The sequence below is a fragment of the Geotrypetes seraphini genome, chromosome 4 (assembly GCF_902459505.1).
Source record: "Geotrypetes seraphini chromosome 4, aGeoSer1.1, whole genome shotgun sequence".
NCBI classification, from domain to species: Eukaryota; Metazoa; Chordata; class Amphibia; order Gymnophiona; family Dermophiidae; genus Geotrypetes; species Geotrypetes seraphini.
This window is the reverse complement of record NC_047087.1, coordinates 196,309,832-196,334,205: the sequence shown is the minus strand read 5'-3', so window position 1 is coordinate 196,334,205 and position 24,374 is coordinate 196,309,832. Positions and strand designations below refer to the sequence as shown.

At 40.4% G+C, this 24,374-nt stretch overlaps 1 protein-coding gene across 3 annotated transcripts; it reads right to left on the bottom strand.

Moving 5' to 3' along the window:
* Positions 1–2,552: 2,552 nt before the first annotated feature.
* LOC117359835 (protransforming growth factor alpha-like) lies at positions 2,553–24,373 on the bottom strand. Of its 3 annotated transcripts, none has more exons than XM_033943179.1 (8): positions 24,273–24,373; positions 23,895–23,949; positions 19,398–19,461; positions 17,700–17,747; positions 15,730–15,847; positions 13,382–13,534; positions 12,731–12,813; positions 2,553–3,793 (listed from the first exon to the last, which is right to left on the bottom strand). In XM_033943179.1, exons 3-8 carry the CDS (start codon positions 19,423–19,425, stop codon positions 3,786–3,788), a joined length of 438 nt encoding a protein of 145 aa, XP_033799070.1. In that variant the 5' UTR covers positions 19,426–19,461; positions 23,895–23,949; positions 24,273–24,373; the 3' UTR covers positions 2,553–3,785. The 3 variants fall into 3 exon arrangements, with proteins under 3 accessions (XP_033799070.1, XP_033799072.1, XP_033799071.1); XM_033943181.1 differs by having other exon boundaries at positions 12,749–12,813; XM_033943180.1 differs by lacking the exon at positions 23,895–23,949 and having other exon boundaries at positions 24,273–24,366.
* Position 24,374: the final 1 nt, after the last annotated feature.

Below are 24,374 nucleotides of genomic sequence, written 5' to 3'. Positions count from 1 at the left end.
TTAAATCACCGGTTGCAGCAGTATTTAGCTCTGACATTCAATTCCTGAGCGTCAGAGCCAATACCCCCATGGCCAGCGATAAAACTCTAACACGGCTTCCTAAGGGAGGGAGGGGAGCAGCTAGCCTTTGTAAAAGTAAAATGACATTTTAAAATGTGGCACCTTATTTACAGTTATCAGATGTTCATGTGAAAGATTTTACACACGTGCTCCTCTGTCAAGCCCCAATAGTAAAGAGAAGCACCTGTTAAAGTAAAGTCAAGCATCCTGTCATCAGTTTTTGAAACTGCAGTGCCAAGTGGCTTCTGCCCTTTGATAGTCTATGGGTACATTAACTGATAAATATTTGATATTTACACAAAGTGCTCTGATGTGCTCCCTTTTGTACTAATTTTTTTTTTTTTTTTTTTGCTGGGATGAAGATCCAGATACCTATAGAAAGTGATAAAGGGTGTTTTTAAGCAATTATGTAGAATCTTATTATCCCTTGTAGGATTTTCTTTTAGAGCCAGATGTTATTTCTAACAATGGCATACTGTTATACTTGAGTAAGACTTTAGAATATACATAAGATTTAAGGTTTTTTTTTTTTAAAAAGGACCAATATTGAAAATTTTTTAAATCAAGATTTAACAGTAACCAAATATCTAGACAGTATATTCCTCTATAATTTACACAGTTAGGATATGCACATTTGCTGATATCTTTTCTGATTTCAGTCATGCATGTGGATTGTGGGATTCTCTTACAAGATTTTGTTTAGTCACTATATTAAGAAACTAGTCTTTAAACCCGTTACATTAACGGGTGCTAGAATAGATGTGTGTGTCTGTCTTTCTCTCTCTCTCCCCTTGGCTGTCTTGTCTGTCTGTTTGTTTTTTTAGCACACCCCTCCTCCTAAAGCAGCCCCCTTTCCCTCTCCCCCTGGCCCCCTGTTGTGCCATGCCTGCCTGCTCCATGGCTCCCTTCTGTTCCCTCCTCCCAGAGCAAAGCATATTTGCTGTCTGGCCCCCACACACCCCTCCCCCCAAAGCAGCCCCCTTTCCCTCTCCCCTTGGCCCGAGTGATTGGTTAGAGCTATAGCCTCAGCACCCTGAGGTTGTGGGTTCAAATCCCACGCTGCCCCTTGTGACCCTGGGTAAGTCATTTAATATCCCCATTGCCCCAGGTAATTAGTTTTATTAAATTTATTTATTCAATTTTCTATGCCGTTCTCCCAAGGGAGCTCAGAACGGTTTACATGACTATATTCATAGATTGTAAGCCCACCAGGACAGATAGTGAAAATACCCTCCCCTGCCCATCTCCTGCCCCTCAGCTCATACCCTTTCATCCCTACACAACTTAGGATCCAGTGTAAACCAAGCCAGTTTAACAGCTGGCTTCCACGGGGGTGATGCAATCAAACCAAAACCCGACGCCAAGGATACCAAGTCACACCCATTGAGTCTGTGACACACACAGTTAACTGCCCCCCACACTTACATTAATTGTGGGAATTCCCAGCATTCTTTCCGTGAGCCTTGATCCAATTCTGGTAACAGCGCATTACAAATGAAAAATGTAAAGTAAATTCAGAGAGAGCGCCTCTCCTTCAATCTTCCATTCTCCCCAGCTATGTTCTCTCCCTCATTCTCAAACTGTCCGTGCCCTACCTTCAAACTTGGGAGTTCGCCATCGCCCAGCAGCAACAATTCATATTTGTTGTCAACTACAGCCTCGCAGTCTTCTCTCGATCACATCCCGCCCCCCCCTCCTCGACACAATTTCCTGTTTCCGGTGGAGCCGGGCGTGACAGAGGGACAGGGTGTGAGAGGTGCATTCCAGCCCAGAGGGGGATAGGACTACCGGGACAGGAGGGGTGGGTCTTGAGAGCTGTTTTTTTGCCACAGCCTCCTCCCTCTTGCGCCTTAGCGCGCATGTGCACTCTGCCGGCCACATCCCGACAGATCAGGACTCAGGGAACACGGGATTAGAGTGCGCATGGGCGCTTAGCATATTATTATTATAGATATAAATTGTCTGCTTGCCAGCTGTTATAGATTTCTGCTGTTTCCTTTTCACAGCACCTGCCTCCTTTGGTCCACTCAACTTAAATGGGGGAAGGGGGAGACTGCCTGTTAGAAAAGGATGGTGTTTTAGTCCCCCCCCTGCCAAAAAGGGTACATTGGATGCCACTTTATGCATGGGCTCTTTTGAAAGTTTAAAAAGTAGACGTTAAAATATTTTATACCCCAGTACACACTTTTACCCCTTCCTTTACAAAGCCATGCTAGCGTTTTTACACCAGCTGCTGCAGTAAGAACTCGATGTTCATAGAATTCCTATGAGAGTCGGGAGTTCTTACCGCCACAGCTGGTGCTAAAAATGCTAGTGCAGCTTTGTAAAGGAGGGCTTTAGAAAGGAACAAACAGTACATTTTAGCTGGAGAGAAACTCATTTATGCTCCACCCCCTAAGAGAAGACGAGTTAAACCTGGAACAGAGATGCCAAAAAGAGACAAGTGGGAAAAAGTTGTTTTCAACCTGGTATGATCTAGAGTCAAGAATTAGTTTAGTTTTTAATAAAAATTGTTTTATTAAATAAAAATTAATATACCAAAACAAAAATGCCTAATGAAATTTCAGAAAGCCTCACATTCAAAAGCCAAATATAGCTTCTCCCACCAAGCTATACAGTTAACCAGTACAAAAATTTAGTTTACTTGTCACTGGTGGCTATGACAAGTTGTAGCTCTTTGGAGAGGCCACATGGCATATATCCTGCTGTATTCCCAATATATAGCTGTCCAATAAAAAAAAAAAAAAGGTATTCTTGCTGCAACATGTTCCAACCCGTATGAAAGCAACTGATTAGCATGAAATTAGCCATGCACACAGAGCACAATATTGCTAACAAGTACCCAGGAGGCCATCTATATTCATTCATAGTCAGGTGCACTGAAGCCAAATGCACTGAAGCCAAAATAAGTGCTGTTGCTTCCTTCAGTAGGAACCAATAACAAAAATATGGCCTATATAAAATGCAATTAACCAAGGCACTCAAATCTTCTAAAGAACTTATCTGTTGAGTTGTTGTTTTCTCAGAAAATAATAGGTAACTGTTCATAAGCTTAAACAGCGACCAATATGTATCTCAGTACCAATCATTAACAGTCCTCAACGACACCACCAGGGACTCAATACATTCGTAGTCAGTGGCTTTAAGTGTCCTCTCTTCATCGGACCCTGTAAGCTATTTTTTTCTTCTATTCAAATTTAATTTATTTTAAGTTAATGTTTCAACTATATACAGAAGTGGTCTTAAATAGTTGCTTTAAGCAGGAAGGGATTACTGCCTTGAGAAAACCATATAGGTAAAACATGTTGGCTTAACATCCCTGCACTTCGACCACCAAGCTAAGTACTTCTGTATATAGTATAAACATTAATTTAAAATTTAAAAAGTTGAATAGAAAAAATATAGCTTAAAAAGGGTCCGATGGAGAGGACACTTAAAGCAATGGACTATGAATGTATTGAGTCCCTGGTGGTATCGCTGAGGACTGTTAAATGATTGGCACCGAGAAACATATTGGCCACTGTTTAAGCTTATGAACAGTTACCTATTATCTACTGAGTTGTTTTTTTCACTATATAATATGCAACCACACAATTACAGGCTTCCATACTTAAATTAAAAATGCTTACAACAGTAAAATTTACATAAAAGTCAAGCTAAACAACTAAAATTTCAGGACCAATGCACTGTCACCAGATGACTTCTTCAGGTAAATCTCTTGGCATTTAAACATCTGCAAAAAGAAAAAAAAAGCCTTTAATACTTTAGAGAAATTGTAGAAAGTAGCTTGGGTACAGCAATGATCAAATTCTTCAGTTAAGTGCAGGGGTGGGCAACGAGGACCAGAATCCAATCGAGTTTTTAGGATTTCCCCAATGAATATGCACGAGATCTATTGTATACAAATGGATCTCGTACATATTCATTGAGGAAATCCTAATAATCTGACTGGATTCCGGCCCTCGTTGCCCACCCCTGAGTTAGTGTCAAGTATGCTAGGCAGTCATATTGGGAGGGGGGAGGACAAACTGTTGAAATTTTTGCTGGTATGAGCAGCAGGTGAAAAAGATGCTGCTCACTCTGGCAAAATGTTTCAAGAGGAATGCAGGGGCAGGTGTTCACGAAGCAAGGAAGAGCAAGGGCACATGGTGCAGCGATGCCGAACACCACTGCCAGGACTTTAAAAATATAGTCAGTAAATAAGAGTTGCCATACAGACCGAAAATCCATCTAGCCCAGTATGCTGTTTAAAACAGTAACCAATCCAGATCAAAAGCAACTAGTAAGATTGCCAAAGAGCAAAATAGGGCTCATGCTGCTTGTCCCAGAAATGAGCAGTGAATTTTCCATATGTCCATCTTATTGACTTGTGACTTTAGTAAATTATCCAAACCTTTGTTAAACTCTGAGCTAACTACTTTTACCACATTCTCTGAGGATATAAAGGAAAATATGACTGAACTGCAATCTTGAGAAGTACTTTTAATACATTTTCTTTGCCAGGTTTCATTTTGGGGAAAAAAATTGATATGCAAATTTGTGCAATCAAAAAAATGGTTTTTCCCATATTTATTGGGAAAATGGATACTGGTTGCTGAGTAGGCAACCATTTTTCTGTAGGAATCAATTGATTTAAGTGATTGATAAAAAAACACCCTTGTTCTGATATTAAATGTAAATGAACTCACCTAGGGCTATGAAATTTGACTCCCTTATGTGATGAATGCGCCCCATAAACCCAGACTGGTCTAGAAGGAACCAGCTTAGGTAACCAGCTCATTAATCTGTCTGCCAAAATAAGTATCTTTGTATCAATACTGAGCAGGAAAATTGGGTGCTAGGAGCCACGCAGCATGGAATCCTTACCCACATTTGGAACAACAGTAATTCTGGCAAGTTGAATAAAATTACAGCAATTGTGTTCCACAAATGCAATAAGGGGACCAAAAAAATTAGGGATGAAGCTGCTTATAAAAAATAAACACAAAAACCTAACCAATAAAAAACAAAAACCCAGACTTCACTGTGAAACCCATCTAGCCCTGGAGACTTGCAGGCTTTCATAGCATAATTGACATGAACCACCTCTATTCTCATAATTGGGTGATCCAATAATATTTCCTTCCCCTCAGTTTTCCCCAACTGCAGCCCCACAAGATAGTTCTCAATATCTCCATTCGCTCCCACACCCTCAGACATAAAGAGCCTTTTAGAATTAAACAAAGCGAGTTCCAATACCTGCTTCATCTTTAAATATCTAGCCCCATAGCTCCCTTAATTCAAAGAACATTGTTCATAATATGGCACAGTTCAGCCATTAAATTTATTCACTTTATTAAACACAATATATTTTCCGTTTCAAAAAGTCCAAATTATACTTAGAGAGGAGGGATAGGGAGGTAGACTATCCCTAAACTGTCTCCTGGCCTCTTTTAAACCTTGACTGAACAGTTCCCCTTCCCCTTAAATCTGCACCTCAACTCAAGCTCCTCGTCCCTATGCTTCCTACATCTCTGGGCTGTAAAAGCAATAAGGTGCCCCCTTATTGTAGCCTCAGGTCATCTCAAATAGTCTCAGGAGAAATCTCCACATTGTTGAAGCTCAAATATTCCTCTAGATGTCTCTGCACCTTCACTACTACAGGATCATCAAGCAGACTTAAAGGTGCCCAAAAATACTTCTCTGTATGCCTTCCCTCTTCAAATAGCTTTGCTCAAAATGGGCATGATCCAACCATGTAAAATTGCTTTGACACAAATAGGAAAACAAGGATTTATCCAAAAAGAAGATCAATTCTCAAATATGCATCTTGCACCAGTGACTAGCATGTATATCACACTCCCTGAGCAGGGGGCAAAACACTAACCCCTTGCCCAACAAGGATACCCCAAATCAAGATATTTTACAATTATATGCATTTTCAATTGAAAATATTCATTCAATATTTATCAAAAACAGCCAATTACAAATGCAGCCTTTCCATAAAGTTCTCAGATACAATCATATGACAAAGTTTCAAATCATCTAACTGTTCAAAGTTCTCAGCTGTCTGTGATAAGTGGCTATATGATATCATCCTCAAGCTTCACGCAATTGGTTAAAGCAGTTCCATTCCATATGAGGCATCCTATATCATTTATAGTATAGGATACATGGAAAAAAGGCAGAAAGGTTTCAGGACTGTTACTGAAACCATGCTTTTACTGACTACTTTTCCTCATATGCAATATGCATAGGAATACAAAGGCAAAGAAAATCTTACTACCCAATATGTCACAGGAAAGTGGCTTATGTACTGAAAGAATGAATCAAAATTCTGACACAAAATGCGGGGATCATTGCTAGGGGTGAGCAACCTTGAAAGAGACCTGGAGGTGATGGTGGACACAACATTGAAAGCATCGGCATAGTGTGCAATAGCCTCAAAGAAAGCTAACAGAATGTTGGGCGTCATTAAAAAGGGTATCGCAACCAGGACGAAGAAGTCATCATGCCACTGTATCGTGCAATGGTGCACCCGCACCTGGAGTATTGTGTCCAGTACTGGTTGCCGTACCTGAAGAAGGACATGGCAGTACTTGAGGGGGTCCAGAGAGCGACTAAACTGATAAGGTATGGAAAACTTTTCATATGCTGACAGGTTGAAAATGCTGGGGCTGTTCCCCCTAGAGAAGAGGAGACATGATAGAAACCTTCAAAATCTTGAAGGGCATAGAGAAGGTAAACAGGGACAGATTTTTCAGACTGTGGGGAACCACAAGTACTAGGGGTCACTCGGAGAAATTGAAAGGGGACAGGTTTAGAACAAATGCTAGGAAGTTCTTTTTTACCCAGAGGGTGGTGGACACATGGAACGCGCTTCCAGAGGCTGTGATAGGCCAGAGCACAGTACAGGGGTTCAAGGAAGGTTTAGATAGGTTCAGATAGAAGCAGAGGTAGGTTATAGAAATGGTCAGGAACCACTTCACAGGTCATGGACCTGATGGGCCGCCGCAGGAGCAGACCACTGGGCGCGATGGACCTCTAGTCTGACCCAGTGGAGGCAATTTCTTATATTCTTACATGAGTTTAGAACTTCACAGCACAACGTGCTTTAACCCTCATGTTGAAAGTTAGCCATGTTGAAAGTTAGCCATTCTTAGTGCAGAGGAAGGGAGAGATGATGTCAACTGTTAGCCAAAGATAAGGAATACAAGGCATGTTGCTATTAAACTTGGACACAGAATGAACTCCGTTTCTATTGCTGTGCAGCTGAATATCATGGAAGTGTTATATATAGAAAGACCCTTACCTAATCAAACACTATAAGAAAAATTATGAAGCTTACTTTACAACAGTTTCCTGCTCAACTCAAAATGGTTGATTTTCTGATTTAGCATGGCATACAGTAGCAATGTGCCTGTGCAGAAAAGATAAGTGAGACCCTGTGCCAACTTCTTACACATGCCCTTTTACATTTGAAAACAGCCAAACACATTCTATATAACCCTGTAACACTAATACATTGAAATCTTAAGTGTTTGCTTACTCATCACAGCCCAATAATCTAAAAAGATCATAATATATTCTAAAGTTGAACAAAGCATATATTCTTTACAATACTGTTTAAATTTTGCTCCAATACATTCATAAGCATACATTCTTGGGATACCAAAAACCATTCCTACCACACCACACACAATTCCATATAACTAGAAAGAAAAGAAAAGAAAAAAAAAAAAGCAAACTTGTAGTCCTAAGATCTAACTGAATAGTTATGAGAAAAAGGCAGGAAACCAGTGCTCTGCTAATATGCCCAGAGCCAAGACAAAAGTTTATAGGTTTTAATGTCTCTGCTTCTATAATTTTCACTTCAATTCAGCTTTTCTACATTTGTGTTTTTGGTTTGTTTGCATATACCGATTTGCTCCTTTACATTTCCCAGGCTGCGAAAGTTTTGCCATAGCGCCACCGTCCTCATCCCCCACATGATTTTCCTGCCATGCAGCTCAAGAAATGTATGAAGCTTCTTCCTCCCTGGACCCCTCCCCATGCTTATTATCTAATCTTGGTATCAAAATGAGATTAAAATTCCTACCCACTATGAAGGCACCCTCCTGGTAGTGAAGGATATAAGGAAGCCAGTGATGATAAACTCCCCTGACCCAAATTAGGGGCATAAATATTCACTATAGTATGTTATATCATTAAGAACTCTTGACTACAAGCTTAAGTTATCAGTTTTAATGCCAATTATACAATCAGCTTTAATGCCGACCCATAATTCAGGTTTTGTGTTTTCCTTGTCTCCACTCTGAACCGTCAAGGCAGTGTAGCTATTGCAGATTATAACACCCATAGACAAAGCTTCTTCTGTATGCTACACTAAGGAGCACATATAGGGAGTTTAGGAGATTTTTCTCCCATTTGGGATTATGGGAAAATTGTTAATAAAGGCCCATAGTGAGATTAAAGTGCTGCTATGAGATATAGCAATTACAATATGTACATTCATGGAGTAGTGCTTTACCGGGTAGCTTTATTTCAGCACAATTCCTAAAGGCTGTCCCCTAATCAGACATTTAGCATTATGTGAACTTTATGCATCACCACCTCCTTCTGTTATAAAGATGCAACTTCCATAGCAACCAATGGTAGACCAACTTACAAAATATTCCAACCACACCAGTGTGCTGTGGCTTCCCAGCCAATCACATGTGGCTATATAATCTATTTGATTATTGATCCCCATGGATCTGAATATCTCACTGTGCCGCTATATTAAGAGTATGTTCAGGTCAAGTGTGGAAAGCCTGGAGCATATTATGAAGAGCTATGTGATTTCCAAACAGTTATTGTGCTACGAGTCATTTTTCTCTCCCTCTTACATGAAATATTGTGAACAGTTTTAAGGGTTCTCAAAAAAACAAACAAACAACCCCCCCACCCCAACAACCTCCCCACAAAACTTAACACATGATTTAAAAAAAAAAAAAAAAAAAAAAAAGAAGTTAAGATACAGCTAGTGCTTTGGCCACTAAGCTTTCTTTTGGTAAAATTGTCTGTTTAGCAAACACCATTGCTTGATATTAGCTGAAAGTCCGTTTTGCTTTGTGGTCATATTTGCAGTCAGTTCTTGATGTTAGAGGACACGGTCACAACAGTTTAGCATGTCTAGGTTTAAAAAAGGTTTGGACAGTTTCTTTGAGATAATAGGTTGTAATCTGCTATTAAAATAGCTTCAGGGAAAGCCACTACTTTCCCATGCTACCAAGTCTTGCCCTGATGGGATTGTCAGGTACTTGAGACCTAGATTGGCTACGCTTGGATGTAGAATACTGGGCTGTGAGTGAACCATTGGTCTGCCCCAGTATGGCTATACTTAAGTCCTTATTTGAAACTAAGAACTCCTTTTACAAAGGTGCGCTAGTGTTTAGTGCATGCACACGATTAGCACGTGCTTAAAAGGAGGTGGTAGTGGCTAGCGTGTGTGGCATTTTAGTGCACGCTAAAACCGCTAGCGCACCTTTGTAAAAGGAGCCTTAAGTGTTCCAAAGAGGTATGGCTCCCATTTTGTACCACTTTTAAAGCCACATGCAAAAGCTAGGAATTTAGACTTAGTTTTTTCACTATGAGAGATTAAAAATAGCCAAGACAAAACAAAAAGTCAAACACCTCACTAAATAGGACAAATACAAGAATATTAATACATCTAATTGTAAATAAGCCACCTTTTAGAAACCTGGACTCTTCAGAGCAATATACTGTTATGTAGTTGAGAGGCTCCTGCCTGCTTAAATTGCACTCAGCAGGCTGGCCACTGGTATTCAATGCCATTGAATATCAGCACTAGCCAACCATCTTAAAAAGATGACAGGGGAGCATTATGGAGGCAGAGCTGAAGAGGAGCTGGGAGATGTGCAGGTGCTGGCAATATTCAGTACTGGTGCCTGCATAACTAACCAACACAATAAGCAACAGCGTTTTATCCTAAGATAATCAGCACATTAAAGCAGCTATTCTCAGAATACCACCTACAGTATTTTGTAATTTATTTAAACACAGATAGGAAACAAAGATAAGGTAAAGTTAATAGATCATAAAGAAAAAAAAATAGCTCCCCATCAATATAAACTTTTAAAGTGTATTTTAAACAAGACTTCAGAGGTGTCACTGAAGGCTCAGTTATCCTCTCATTGCCTAGAGCTTTACACACCAACCTGTAGGGATGGAGGTCTGATAAGTTCTGATCAAGGGCATCAAAACACAGGCAAGGTCATCACACAGGCGGTTCTGAACCAAGCCAGGTCAGCACACTGACCTAGGCCCTGTGTACGGATCTAGGCCCTGCTTCTCATGCCCCCTCCCTCCTGCCCCGTATACATTCTAAGCAAGGACAAGGTTTGCACCTTGTGACAGAATGCCGAGGCATTTCTCCTCCCTTCCTGTCACATATTAACCTGACACACATTTACCCTTATTTCTTATCTTGTTTAAGCATCCCTTATATGGGCAACAATCAGATTTTGCCTGAGCAGGCCTTGACTTAAGACTATAAGGCTAATCAAGAGAGCTTAAGAAGCATGCATTATAACCTTTGGAACATATATCAGAAATGTACACATTGGGAATCACTTTATTGTAACTTATGTATTCATAAGTCACTTGAGATAATAGCTTTGAGAAACATGAAATATGTAAACAATAAGTTACCTTGGTCTAATCCTCACTGTAAATGCATTATGAAATTATAACCTTGTAGAACAATAACTAATTAATGGAGCTACGATTCTCAATAAAAAGGGGGAGAGACCATTCATTTGGAGCGCCTCCTTCGCAACTCTTAAGACTGCGTGTGTGTATTTCCTATGTGGGGTATTCCTACACCAACCTCCTCATAAGTCTTCTTACCTTACTATGCCGAGTAAACTGAATGCCTCCATGGACTTTACTTGGCATAGTGAGGTAAGAAGAGGTTTGTGGGTAAATAGTTTTCATTTAGTTTGTTTCTAGCTTCTGATTTGTCATTTCTTGCAGGGGAAATCCTTGAAAAAGCCATTTATTGTCTGGCAAAACATGTCAGATTTACTCCCCCCGGCCGACAGACACATGTTTAAATATAAGCTAAGTGTTACTCTATTCTTTTGAAAGTGGTTTGATAAGGGTTATGGGAGGTTAAATTGCACTATAAACCTATTTAAAATTATTAAACTTAAAAATGTTTATGCATGACTTATGAGGAAGTTGGTGTGTAAAGCTCTTCTAGGCAATGAGGATAACAGCCTTCAGCGACATCTCTGAAGTCTTGTTTAAAATACACTTTAAAAGTTTATATTGATGAGTTTTCTGAATGATCTATTAACTTTCCCTTAAAATATTGTGGGTGTATTCTGAGAAAATAGTTGATTTAATGCATAACTAACAAGGCACGTTAAGATGCACAAATAGCTTCTAATTTTGCCTAGTTAGCTATGTGGGTGACAAAACACAATGTTGGTTGGCATCTGCTCACCTTATAGGTTGCAGCTTATATAATAACCTTCAAGCATTATTCACTGTATACTTTACGGAAACTCCACGGCTCCTCATCCAGCTCTTCTCCAAGGCATGGTTTACTTTCCGCAGAACCCTCAACAGAATAATTCTAAATCTCCCTTCCACAAAAAATCTACAATACAAGCGTGTTTTCCACTCCATGTTCACCTTTCTAGGCATCAAAAACTTGGAATGACCTTACTGAAATGACCAGGACGGAACCTAACCACATCAAATTTTGGAAAAAAAATGAAAACTCATCTATTTGACACCATATCGCTTGTATCCTCTTCTCCTATATCTTCTTGCCCTCCATTGTCCTCCCTACCCTCTAACCCCTTCCTCTGTAATGTCACCAAGAGCTTGGTATGTGTGACGCACAAATGGAAGAAATAAATACTATACTCTCCCCTTCCTACCCCCTGAGAGAATTGCTCCCATCCCCCAACTTGACAACAGCAGCTCCTACCTATATAGTAGTGCGACACCTACTGCAAGAGATCATAGCAGCTACAGTATTTTAAAACAGGTCCCCAGCATGGGTAGGAATGACTGGGGATCACTGCTGCTACAACTACCCCCAGACTGGGGATTGTGAGGTAGGCCTGGGAGGGGAAGTTGGGTAGGAGCTGTTATTTTCAGGAGATTGAGGTAGGTTAGGAAGACCTTACATATCCCTGTATGCAGGCTCTGCCCAGTATTCAGCCAGGACCCATATACATAAGAGTCAGTAGCCAATTTGCAGTCTGATCAAACCCAGATATTCAATGCCAATGTCGGACATGGTCTGGTATTGAATATCCAGGTCTAGTTTAGTTGATGACATTCAGTGCATAATCATGCTGACTGCTACCAGCTAAATATTGACTGGCTGAAACAAATAATTTTTTTTAATCCTGAAGCTTGTTATAGCATCTTTGGCTGTTTTCCCCTAAGCCTTTAGAATAAAGGCTGTTATGTCCTATATGGCAGGCAGAACAAGAGCCATGTGAACCCAGTCATACACCACTTAAAATGTATGGCTTCATGAAGGTATCCAGTCAAGTTGTATGCGTGTGCACTTTTAGCCCAAATTTCAGGTTATTTGCATGGCAAAAACATCAAAAAACTAAATCCAGGATCTAAAATATCTCAAAAGGCAAGAAATGGAACTAACTAGTATTAGAATTTGAACCTTTGATGTCATCGCAGTTATCCAGAAGAGCTGGAGTTGGATGGTTATATCTTCTGATGCAGAAGCTAGGGGGGAAAATGCACAAAGATATCAAATATTCCAAATCACTGCACAGAAGTGTATTAATTGCTTCTATAGATAACCTTTTAAACTTTTCCAAGACAGTGACAATTTTTTTTATAAATGCTGATAAAACAAGCAGTAGCATGCATATGCTTTTCAAATGAGGTCCTACCATGAGGTCTGCACTCCCCAAAATCTTTCTACCTCCATGCAGTTACGATACCAGTACAGGCTTAGGAAACATGAGCCAAGTTTTAAAGATACTACCCAGACTAAAGAAAGTGTATGACAGAAAACCAACTGACAAGTTACTTATACACCATAAAAAGTCCGAGTAATGTGGTTAACATCTAGTTTACAAAAATAAATGTGCATCATGATTTGGAAGAGTACACACTCCGGCAGCATCTTGGGACCAGAGGCTCACAAGTCACCACCACAGAAGGATTTGGCTTTTTCAGCCATAATCACAGCATCTTGGGACCAGAGTCAAAAGTACTCAGGAAGTTCAGCTGTTGAACTAGGCCTGGCAAACATGTATAGCAGCAGAGGCGAGACATCTATACTCACTATATGCCAAAGCTCATGCTAGTCAAGCAAGCCAACACAATGAGAACAGCAATCGCTGAAGTCCTTGTAACACTGAGGACATGTGGGTCCTTTGCCATTACATGCAGCAGGTCCACATACTGGCACCTATCTCCATTATACCCCCTTAAACATCTAGAAAGCAAGACAAAGTATCATTAGTTTCCAGTATAGGAAGTGTTTTGACTTCATGAACCCTTTTAAATTCAACTGATAACAGCAAAAAACACACACACACAAAAAAAAGGTTAGCTATATGTACTCATTTAGTGACAATTCAAGATCGCCTTTAGACCCAGCCTGGGCTACAAAGGCCCAACAGTTTTATTTGAAAGAAATGTCTAGAAATCATGGATGAGAGGCCCCAGAAAAATTCCAACCCTTGACACTCTATTCAACACATCCTCTACAAAGAGCTGGCAGAGATGTTCCCTTGACCACCATATCCCAAGAATGTCACGTGTGTGTATGTGTGTGTGTGTGTGGGGGGGGGGGGGGGGTGTTTGCCTTCTATTCTCTCCCCACAACATATTACATGTTATTCACACTCATAGGTCCAGTGCTGGTATTTAATATTAATTTATGGGCAAAGTTTTTTTAAAAATGTGCACTAGTATTGATGGAACATATTTACTGAGTTTAAGCTGCAATTTCTTTCCTATAACTATCTACTTGGTGTATTCAAGTTTCAAGTTTTATTTTGATTTGATGAATCGCTTATTCGAAATTTACTAAGCGAATTACAATAAAATAAACATAAATTTAGACAAACTATTTAAAATTTGCATATAATGGGCTAGACTGACAAACTTACAGACAAAATTGATACACAAGGAGTGAAGGGATAAAGTTACAAAGTTAGTGCTTTAAAGAAGGAAGAGAGACCCATAAATGGAAAGAACACAAGGGAGGGCAAAATGTATCTTTTAGGGGCCACTACTTCACTGCTTAAATATAAATTAAAGATTAAAAGCATCTTTAAAAAGAAAGCTTTTAAGTTATTTTTAAAAAGACTAAGGTCCTTTTCCTCTCATATATTGAGGTAAAGTGTTCCAGAGTTGGGGGGGGGCATCACTGAAAACATGTCATGGCATCTGGTTCTGATCTTAAAGGGCTTCTCACAGATCACTGAACTGTACACCTTAGTTCCCTCTAAGCCAGGGGTGTCAAACTCAATAACATAAGGGGCCTAAAATCTTTAAAAAAAAAAAAAAAAAGAACTTAAGTCGTGGGCTGAATTTAATTAAGATACTAGAGGTCCTTTTATTAAGGTATGCTAACCGATTTAGTGCGTGCTAAATGCGTACCTTAATAAAAAGGACCCCTAAGTGACTAAGGCTTAGTCTTAGAAGTAAAGGTTATAACGTCTCCAACCCCATGCTGGCTCTGTGGTGTAAATAAAATAAGAGACTTTTCTCTCTGTTAGGTCCTAGCTCACGCTCGCTGTCTAACACCAGCTCTGGCAGGATACACACTTCAAATCTGACATTGTAATAACAAAACCGAAAATAAAAATTATTTTTTCTACTTTTTTGTTGGTCCCAGGCTCTGATTGACTTCTGTTAGCTTGCTTGCCAGGGTCTCTTGCCTATTTGTCATTTTCTTCTTTCTTGGTGCTAACCATCCATCTTCTATCTCTGTCCTCTCCTTCTGTTTCCCTTCCCTCCCCTGGAGGTCTGGCATCTTTCCATCTCCATCCCCGCAGCTGCAGCTATGGACCCCACCATCTCTCCTTTTCTCAACTTCCCTTTCATCCAGCATCTCTCCCTCCTTCCCCCACCACTCTAGGATTCACCATCTCTCACATTCTCTTCTCAACTACCCTCCTATTCAGGATCTCTATCCCCCCTCCACACCATTCCTTGTGTCCAACTTCTCTCCCTTTCTGTTCCTTCCCTCCCTCCATGCCATTGTCCACCATCTCTCCCCCTCGCCTGTGTTTTATTTCTTCCCCATCCCTTTCATCCACCATACCCTCTCCCTTCCATCTCCTCTGCTGCTAATGGCATCTGTTCCAGTGGAGGACCTAGCCTGGCATGTGCTATTTACAATAAAGACCGCAAATCTCAATGACTACCATACCTAATGTGAAGAGAATGAATGGATGTTTGTGTGTGGCTGGTTGCCTATTCTTTGAAATTTTATGCTGTTAGCTTTCATTACTGTGTGTGTGTTTAGATTTTTATGATTGTTATGTATGTTTTGATTATGTATGTGCCATGTTGAAACCCACTTTGGGAGCAGGATATAAATTAAAAAAAATAAAAAGATTTTAAAAGTATAACTGAAATGTTATTAAAAAAGGTATAGTTTCCATCCATTTTACTTACATACAAGCTGCTGCTGCCGCCGATATGAACAAACGACAGGAACCATGAACACAGTAATTGGCATAAGCTTCTGGACATTTGGCATACATTTTTGGAGAAATCGAATGAGACAGTGCAGCTGAAAGAGCAAATTGTTACATTCAGCTCTGGGTACAAGCAAAAAGAAACTCATGACAAAAAAAAAAAAAAAAAAAATTTCAGTTGTTTTTCAGTTATGAAAAATTCCATAAACCTTAGCACAAGATAGTCAAATGCCATCCTATAAGTAATGATCTTGCAACACCTATAGCCAAGGATTTGTAAGACATTTTGGCAAAACCACATGCTTATGGTCAGTGTTTAAAAAAAAAAAAAAAATGCAATGGATTTTAAATCTATTCCATTTATTGATGGCACCAACGTCTAGAGCGACAGGTAGAACCAGAGAAAATTGAAAAAGAAAAAGGAAGTAGAGAATGACATGGTGACAAAATCCATCACCGTTCCCGTGGATAACCGCAGGAAATAATCCCATGTCATTTTTTAGTGTCTATTTCAACCTCAGTCCTTCTATACCAGCATTCTTCAAAGCAAAGCTTGAGGGTCAGTGGTTGTGGCCATTCATATTCTGATTCTTCCCTCGCTCTTTAAAGAATGATATGAAGATGGTTTCTCGCAGTTATCTGCGGGAACGGTGATGAATTTTGTCACCGTGTCATTCTCTAAAAGGAAGGTATGACAATGAACAATCCCCATGGAGCAATCCCCCAAGGGGTTTATTGATAAAGCACCATGACTGAACAGACCTAACATGACTCTGTGGTTCGAAGGTCACCTGGCCCAGAACTTCCTCTCCAACGTTAGAATTGACGTTGGGGGAAGGCTTCTAGGCCGGCCGTTGTGCAGGCGCTGCACTCTCCTCAGCTAGTCTTGTTGCTGCATCAGCGAAGCAGGGAGAAATTTTCGGTGGCGGTGGTGTGGGGGGAGGCAAGGAGAGAGAAAGAAATTAAGTTAGGGGAGTATGGCAGCGGTGGCTTTAGGGGGAGAGGGGCAGTGAGGCATATTTTTTTTCTCTCTTTGCCTCAGTTTATCACAGTGCCTGATAATGCTAAAAGAGATTGCAGCCAGAGAATGAAATCAGCAGACAAAAGGTAGGAAAAATGATTTTATTTTAAATTTAGTGATTAAAATGTGTCAGTTTTGAGGATTTATATCTGTCTATTTTGCACTATATTTAATGGGTTCTGTGTGTGTGTGTGTGGGGGGGGGAAGGATCTGGGTTAGCATCCAGGAGAGATCTGGGGGTCGGGGGAGGGGGGTTTCCTGTCCTGTTTTGAGGAAAAAAATAAAATGGTCACATTAGGTATGGTAGTCCTTCAGGCCCAGATTTTCTAAAGGGCACTTAACTGGCAAAATCCCCTTAAGTTTCAATAATTAGAAAAAAAAAAGTTGGGCAAATAGGTGCCTACCTGATTCTATAAAAGATAACTGCTTATCGCACGGTGCTTAGCGGTGCCCAACACCTAAGTGGGCATTTTTATGGGTGGAGCATGACTTGGGTGCCATTAAAGCATGATTCTTCCCACCCACCCTCAAATTTAGATGCTGGGCATGTAGGCCAGGGTTTTTAAAGGCCTACACATTTCAGACACCTAAATTTTTACATAGGTACTGCTAGGTGTGATGCCCCTAAGCATGACTGGCACATGGCTGGTGCCATTTTTCTAGGTGCTGTCAGATTTAGGTGCCATTTACAGAATCCAGGCCTCAGTTCATACTAGACTATATGAATCACATTAGCCTTTTCCTCATTATAAAAATTAGGCAGTTAATTTCTTACTTAAAAAGCAGTCATTGGAAGGGGTGTACTTATTACAGCTCATTTAAGAAAATGGTTATGTCTGCTTCCCCCCATTGCATGAACTTATAGATGGCATTTTTCTGTCTCGTTTCAGATTGTTTAGCATCACCACAATTACTATTTTACTTACATTCCTGGATTCCAGAACTGGAGTTCCGACACAAACATGAAGAAATACCTTTTGGGGGGAAAGAAAAAAAAGAAAAAGAAACTCTAGCTATAAAATGTAATAAACCCAACAGACAAGACGTTGGTAAAAAGAAACTATGTAGTTTACTCCTGGCAGAATTCTGCACACAATATTTTAAATTCGGCAACATTGTGTGTAGGAATTCCACACAAGGCCCGAAAGTCTTCTTTCTCAGGCTCTAGTCTCCTCAGTTCCCTCACTCCAATTTCAGTTCTCTAAATCCCAATATGACCCATAATTGTCTGCCCTAAAGTCTTCCAAACCCAATATCCCAATCTCCCCCTATATCTTTCCTCCCCATCTCTCATGGCTTGCTGCTCCTAACCCCTGCCATATTCACCCCTTTTATCTGCCACCCTAAAATGGGAAACTCACCCTTTATTCTGTCCTCGATCTCCACGTCCTGGCACATGACTCACCCTTTTACTCTGCTCCCGGTCCCTTACTGCGTACACACACACTTTTTCTGGTCCGTTAGTTTTTACCCATGGCAGAAATCTGCTCACTCTCTTCCCTTCTCCAGCAAAAGATACAAAGTAGGTCACTTCATCTGACATGAGCCCGACTGTTTATATGAACCACAGATCAGCCTCTATTCACAGCATGGCTTCAAGCAGCTTATTTATGCATTCACATCAACATTTTATTGTTGATACTTCAATTTTGTTTCCAGCATTGTGGACTTACGTACTTTGCTCAGATCCAGCAAAACACTAAAGCCCATTTCTTTCTCCAATACTACAATATGTCCTCTCCGAGCACACTCTCAAAACCCATCACCTCTTGCTTCTCTCAGGTCTTCCACTCAATCATCTCTCCCCCTTTCAATTCATTCAACGAGAGCTGCCATACTCACATTAACCCTTTCCTCAAGGCACTTCAGTGAACATAATTGCCATACTGGGACAAACCAAAGGTCTATCAAGCCCATTCATTTCCAAATACAGTTCAAGCTCCTCTTACTGATCTACAAGTGCATTCAATCTGCTGCCCCTCATCTCTCCCTATGCTTTCCCATTGAACATCATTAACCCATTAAGTCTCTCCTATCCGTACCCTTCTCCACTGCCAACTCCAGACTCCGTCCCTTCTATCTTGCTGTGCTGTATGCCTGGAACAGACTTCTTGAATCTGTACATCAGGCTTCTTCTCTAGCAGTATTCAAATTCATGCTAAAAGCCCACTTTTTCAAGGCTGTATTTAACTAACTCCCACACCCTTGTCCATCCTGTTCTCTCTGCTAGAAACTCCAACCTTATATGTCCTGTCTGTCCAAATTAAAGATTGTAAGCTCTTCTGAGCAGGGACTGTATTACATGTTAAACATACAGCACTACTACAGAAATAAATAGTAGAAGTATCCCAAAAAGTCATATTCCAAAATTTTGTTACCAAGAGACGAAAGGCTGAACTGGTATCAAGGGCTTTTTGTAAAGATTTTAAGGTAGCTGGTTAATGAGGTCTGGACTGGTATGTATAATCTTTATTCTATGTGCAATCAATCAGGTCACCATAGCTTTCTATAGAATCTCTTGCAAAAATATGGAAGTTATTTACAGAGTTCAAGGCATGTCCCTCCTACCCTCATCCACCCCCCCCCCCCCAAAAAAAAAAAAAAAAAAACCCTCAACAATTTACCTGCTAGAAGAAAGAAGAAGCCAAGCATTTTTGTCACCTGGTCCTGAAGGTCCAAGCTTTAAAACTGTAAAAAGAAGAATTCAGACCATCCAATTATGTGCTGATCAAATACTTGTGTAGTGAGGGTAAGACACTAGGTTGTCAGGCCTCTGGCTTAATGTGTACTGTCACTTCTATTCTGGTTCACAGGGGAGGCGTGTGGTGCAGTGGTTAAACATCCTGAGGTTGTGGGCTCAAACCCATGCTGCTCCTTGTGACCTTGGGCAAGTCACTTAATCCCCCCCATTGTCCCAGATAGATTGTGAGCTCAAGTACCTCAAAATTCATGTAAACCATTCTGAGCTTTCCTGGGAGAATGGTATAGAAGTTGAAGCCTAAGCAAACCTTTATTAAAATAATGAGTAGAATTTGAAGATTTGTTATAAGCCACAACAATCCTGCATTATTATTATTCAATCGAGCTTCAATTGGGTATTATGTTCTCTAGTTCTGAGCAGTCCCAAAGATGTACATGTGCTTTTTTCCTTATGCACCGGCTAAAGATTATGAAAAAAACTTAGGGAAAATGTGTCACCTTTAGTTGAAAAGGGTATTGTGTGCTTCTAGGAGCTACCTACTGTGTGAGAAACAGCTGAATAGCTTTTCAGAAAGGAATTCTAATGTTACCCATTCCAGCACTCAGTGATTCTATTACCAGTTCAAAGGAATAACCATGTACTGGGCATGGTCAGTCCATACCATCAGGCAAGACTATATAGTTGTCCAAGCCAGCAGCATTTAAAAGCCAAGAGTACCAACAGCTGTCATTCCTCATCTTACATGCAGGCCTAGTTTTAAATGTGGGCTCAAACCAGAAGCCTGGACACATGACTATGATATGCCCAAAAGACTAACCCCCAAATATGGCTGGGGTGATCCCATTTGGAGTTGTGACCCAGTTAGGGAAGTGTGCCCATGATCTACCTCTATGCACTTTCCAAAGTCTTGAGGTTCTCCTAAGAATATCCTTGCTAGTGAAAAATCATGCCATGCGACACCTGCCAGCAAAACTGCAGTAGTTGCTCCCATATCCTGAAATTATGCCCAAGAGCTACCTTTGCTTCAGGAAGCAAGTGAAAGCCAGCTTTCATAAAGAGGTGGTTAACTAGTTAAATACACAAAGTAGTCCTGCTATAGTACATTCCTTTCGCATATGCATTTTCTTCCTCAAGTTAGAGCTCCCTCATTGTTTAGTTTTCTGTTTAGACAGAGACAAGGGAAGGTGGTTCATTTAATTCTGTTTACACAAGAGAAAAAGGAAGGTGGCTCATATAAAGATGTTTGTGAATATTCTTTTTAATTTATTTATTCATTCATTTTTCTATACCATTTTCCCGCCTGTCCTGGTGGGCTCACAATCTATCTAATGTACCTGGAGCAATGGGGGGATTAAGTGACTTGCCCAGGGTCACAAGGAGCAGCAGGGGTTTGAACCCACGACCCCAGGGTGCTGAGATTGTAGCTTTAAACACTGTGCCACACACTGTTGACAGACTAGCATGTCCAGAGTTTTACTATGCATGACATGGTTTAGGACCGTTGTACATACACATGTTGGAGAGCCAAATTATTTTTTTTGTGTAGTGGGGACAGAAATGTAGACACCAAGTCCCAGGTACTTGTGTCCTGGATTGGCGACCATGAAGATGGACCGTTGGTCTATTTTTATGTTCTTATGGGTGTGAGAGATGTAGAATGGACTTTCCAGGAGTCAAGATTGAAAGATCGTGCATACACCCTTTTACCACTCCCACAGGTACAATTGCCAAGCCTCTATTGCTTTCAGTAGACAAGAGCTTCAATAGCTCATGCTCCAGACTTAATCTGGTCTGCCAGATTCTTCTCCCAAGTCAGCTAGGTCCACGTTAGTAAGACATGTCACATTACTGCTCAGCATAAGCTTCTATATTGGGGAAAATGTCTGGCATTTTAGTACATGTAGAGCACCGAGACATGAACTCCTAAAGGATCTATATGAACTACATATGAACTCCTAAAGGATCTTAAGAAATCCTATTTTTTTTTTTTTAAGATACCTCAACCTTTTTGCATCCATTAGTCTCTTCCTGTTCTTAAAATTAGCACAAAACCAGAGTGATCTGCTTCAATAATATCTGCTCTAGTACTGGTCAGGTCTGGAGAGAAAAACCTAAGTCCACCTATCCAATACAAGGAGGAAAGGGGTCTCTGAATTACCCTCTTGGCATTTCTGCCATCTCAATATTAAGAGACTATCTAGAATACTCATTCAAAAAAGGTGGTGCCACAGTGCATTATTGGACTTTACTATACCACTTCTTGCATTAGATGGGTTAGTCTTGTTCCCTTTACCATTGCAAGGTCATTAAGTGCAAAAAAAAACAACCACCAACTAATCCAAAACTATAGCTTCTAACCCCTACTCCCCATTTACAGAAATTGAGAGTTTCAAGGTGAACATAGTTTTCTGTAATTTGGATCAATTTAAGGCGTCAAGAACAAAAAAGAAAAAAAAAAAATATATATATATATTATGGGAAAAGGAGTGAATCTGCACATTCTCTGGTGGGATAAGATATGTGCAAGAAGTCTCTCTGGCCCATATCTATTTGTCAGCAGTTTGCAAGGGATAGAAATCAAGGTATGTGACTGTCAAATCACACACAGAACTTAAGCTACTTAAGTTGTGGCTTAGCTCATCACCAGTATCAACTTTACATTTACAGTACAGCATGAAAAGTCATAGGTATTCATACCACTAAAACCAGGGAGTGTGTGTACTCTAGAGCAAACAACTAAAACCATCAATACTGCTCAGCTGACATCTTCCCTTTTGTACTATACTTGACAAAACTAAACCTTCTTGCATTTGGACCTGCAGTGGTGCCAACAGTTGTCTAGAGAAGAAAGCACACCATACTCTTGCCAGTATGAAGGCCGAGTGTTATCATCCTGAGCCATGCCTTAAGCCAATTCTGCAGTCTGAAAAGAGTCAGAGTCTTGTAAGAACTTTAACCTAGTGAAAAATCATATTAGTGTCTAAACATGATATATGATAGTGAAACAGTGCTCGTAAAGACCGTAGTACAGGGGTGTCCAACCTTTTGGCTTCCCTGGGCCGCATTGGCCAACAAAAATGTTTCTGGGGCTGCACAAATGCGCAAACACTGCAGCAAGACAGAGGAGGGAGCCGGCAAAATGGTAAACATCCAGGGGCAGCAGAGGAAAACACTACATCACCCTTGACCAGGGCCGCACAAACACAGGGCCGCAGGTTGGCAGGGGCTGCTGTAAGAACATAAGCAATGCCTCCACTGGGTCAGACCTGGGGTCCATCGTGCCCAGCAGCCTGCTCACGCAGCGGCCCAACAGGTCCAGGACCTGTGTAGTAATCCTCTATCTATACCCTTCTATCCTCTTTTTCAGCAGGAAATTATCCAATCCTTTCTTAAAGCCCGGTACCGTACTCTGCCCTATTACATCCTCTGGAAGCGCATTCCAGGTGTCCACCACACGTTGGGTAAAGACTTATAAATGAAAATAGCCCACAAAAGGCTCTTGTCTTAAAATTCATGTTTGAAGAGCTGCAGCCAGCCTCTATCATTAATGCTGCCCCTCTGAAAGCAATTAGTGTGTAGCCTCTTCTAGGCAAGAGAAGTTAGCCTATTTCAAAACAGGGTTGTTTGAATGTTCATTAGACTAGTTTGGGGGTAGGGAGAAGCAGTTATCTTGGAGAGCTATAGATCAGATTATTTTAGTAGCAAGTTTAATATTCATTCATACCAACACCTATAGTTTTCCTCCAAAATCTGTTCTCAAGCCCTTCACATCTAAACTGACTACACATGGAGATGTTCAAGAGCTCAATTTAAGGTTTTATGTCATTATTTTAAGTTTTAGTTAGTTACTCCAGGTGTATTAGATTATAATTGTGCCAAAGGAGGACTGACACACCAAGTTAGATGGACACAGAGTACATACTATAATAGTTGTTGGCCAATATATATCACTGCCAGTTAAAAGGTTCCCTCTATTGGCAAATTAGGTCAGAAAGCTGTTCTCTTAGCAACCTTAATCACAAGGCCAGCATTAAGATATAGGAGCCCAGGACAGAAGAGCCCTAAAACCCCTTCAGGCAAGCTTAGGTCCTCTATGAAATGGGGCCCAGGGCACATACCCTAGTTGGCACCCTGTAATACCAGGCTTTACTTATTCACCTTAAATAAGTTGGATTACTTTGATCCTACCTATCAAGTTAAGTATCACCTAATGAGTCAGCGTTTTTGGGGTTTTTTTCCCCTGTGGCACTCTTCTTTGAAAGTTCCTTTTTACTACAATCAAAATTGAAGAGGATTTCATAGAATCCAGCCAATAAAGTATAGGTGGGAGATAACTAGTAAAAAGATGAGGAGATGGTAGCATTTGCAACTTGTGGTATAAACTACCAAAAATTAACAGATTAATACATGAAATCAGTACCTTCTTTCCTTCAGTGATGATCTTGAAGTACTCAGTTGTTTCCCTTAGTACATTTCTGCAAAAAGTTATTTTTACATTTGAATTAAGAATGATTTAGAAATAGTTAGCTTAAACCCAAGGATATGAACTGAAGTTTTCAGTCATAAGGGAACCACCTCCTTCCTATTACAAGAGAAGACCACCAGTGGTAAAATACAAACAAACCCCAACATCTTTCTACATAAACCCAAGTTCATAGCCTTGAAACAGACCTAGCTTTGATTGGGAAGCTTATAACACAATTTTACTAGCACTAAACAAAGTGGCTTGCAGTCATCCAAAACATGTTCTTTCAATAGCATTAAGTTAAATAAAAGCAGAAATCATACATTTACATACCTACTCTAACTCCCTCAGATCTTCTGGCTAGAAAGCAAGGAGTTTGATAATACTGAAGAGATATCTGCTCAGAAAAAGAGGCTAGCTCCTGAAACCAGCTTT

Coding starts and splice junctions, on each gene's coding strand:
- LOC117359835 (XM_033943179.1), bottom strand. CDS start 19,425: ATGCTTGGCTTCTTCTTTCTTCTAGCAG. Junction 17,748..19,397: donor CTTCTTCTTTCTTCTAGCAG/GTAAATTGTTGA, acceptor TCCCCCCAAAAG/GTATTTCTTCATGTTTGTGT. Junction 12,814..13,381: donor AGCATGAGCTTTGGCATATA/GTGAGTATAGAT, acceptor TTTCCCCCCTAG/CTTCTGCATCAGAAGATATA.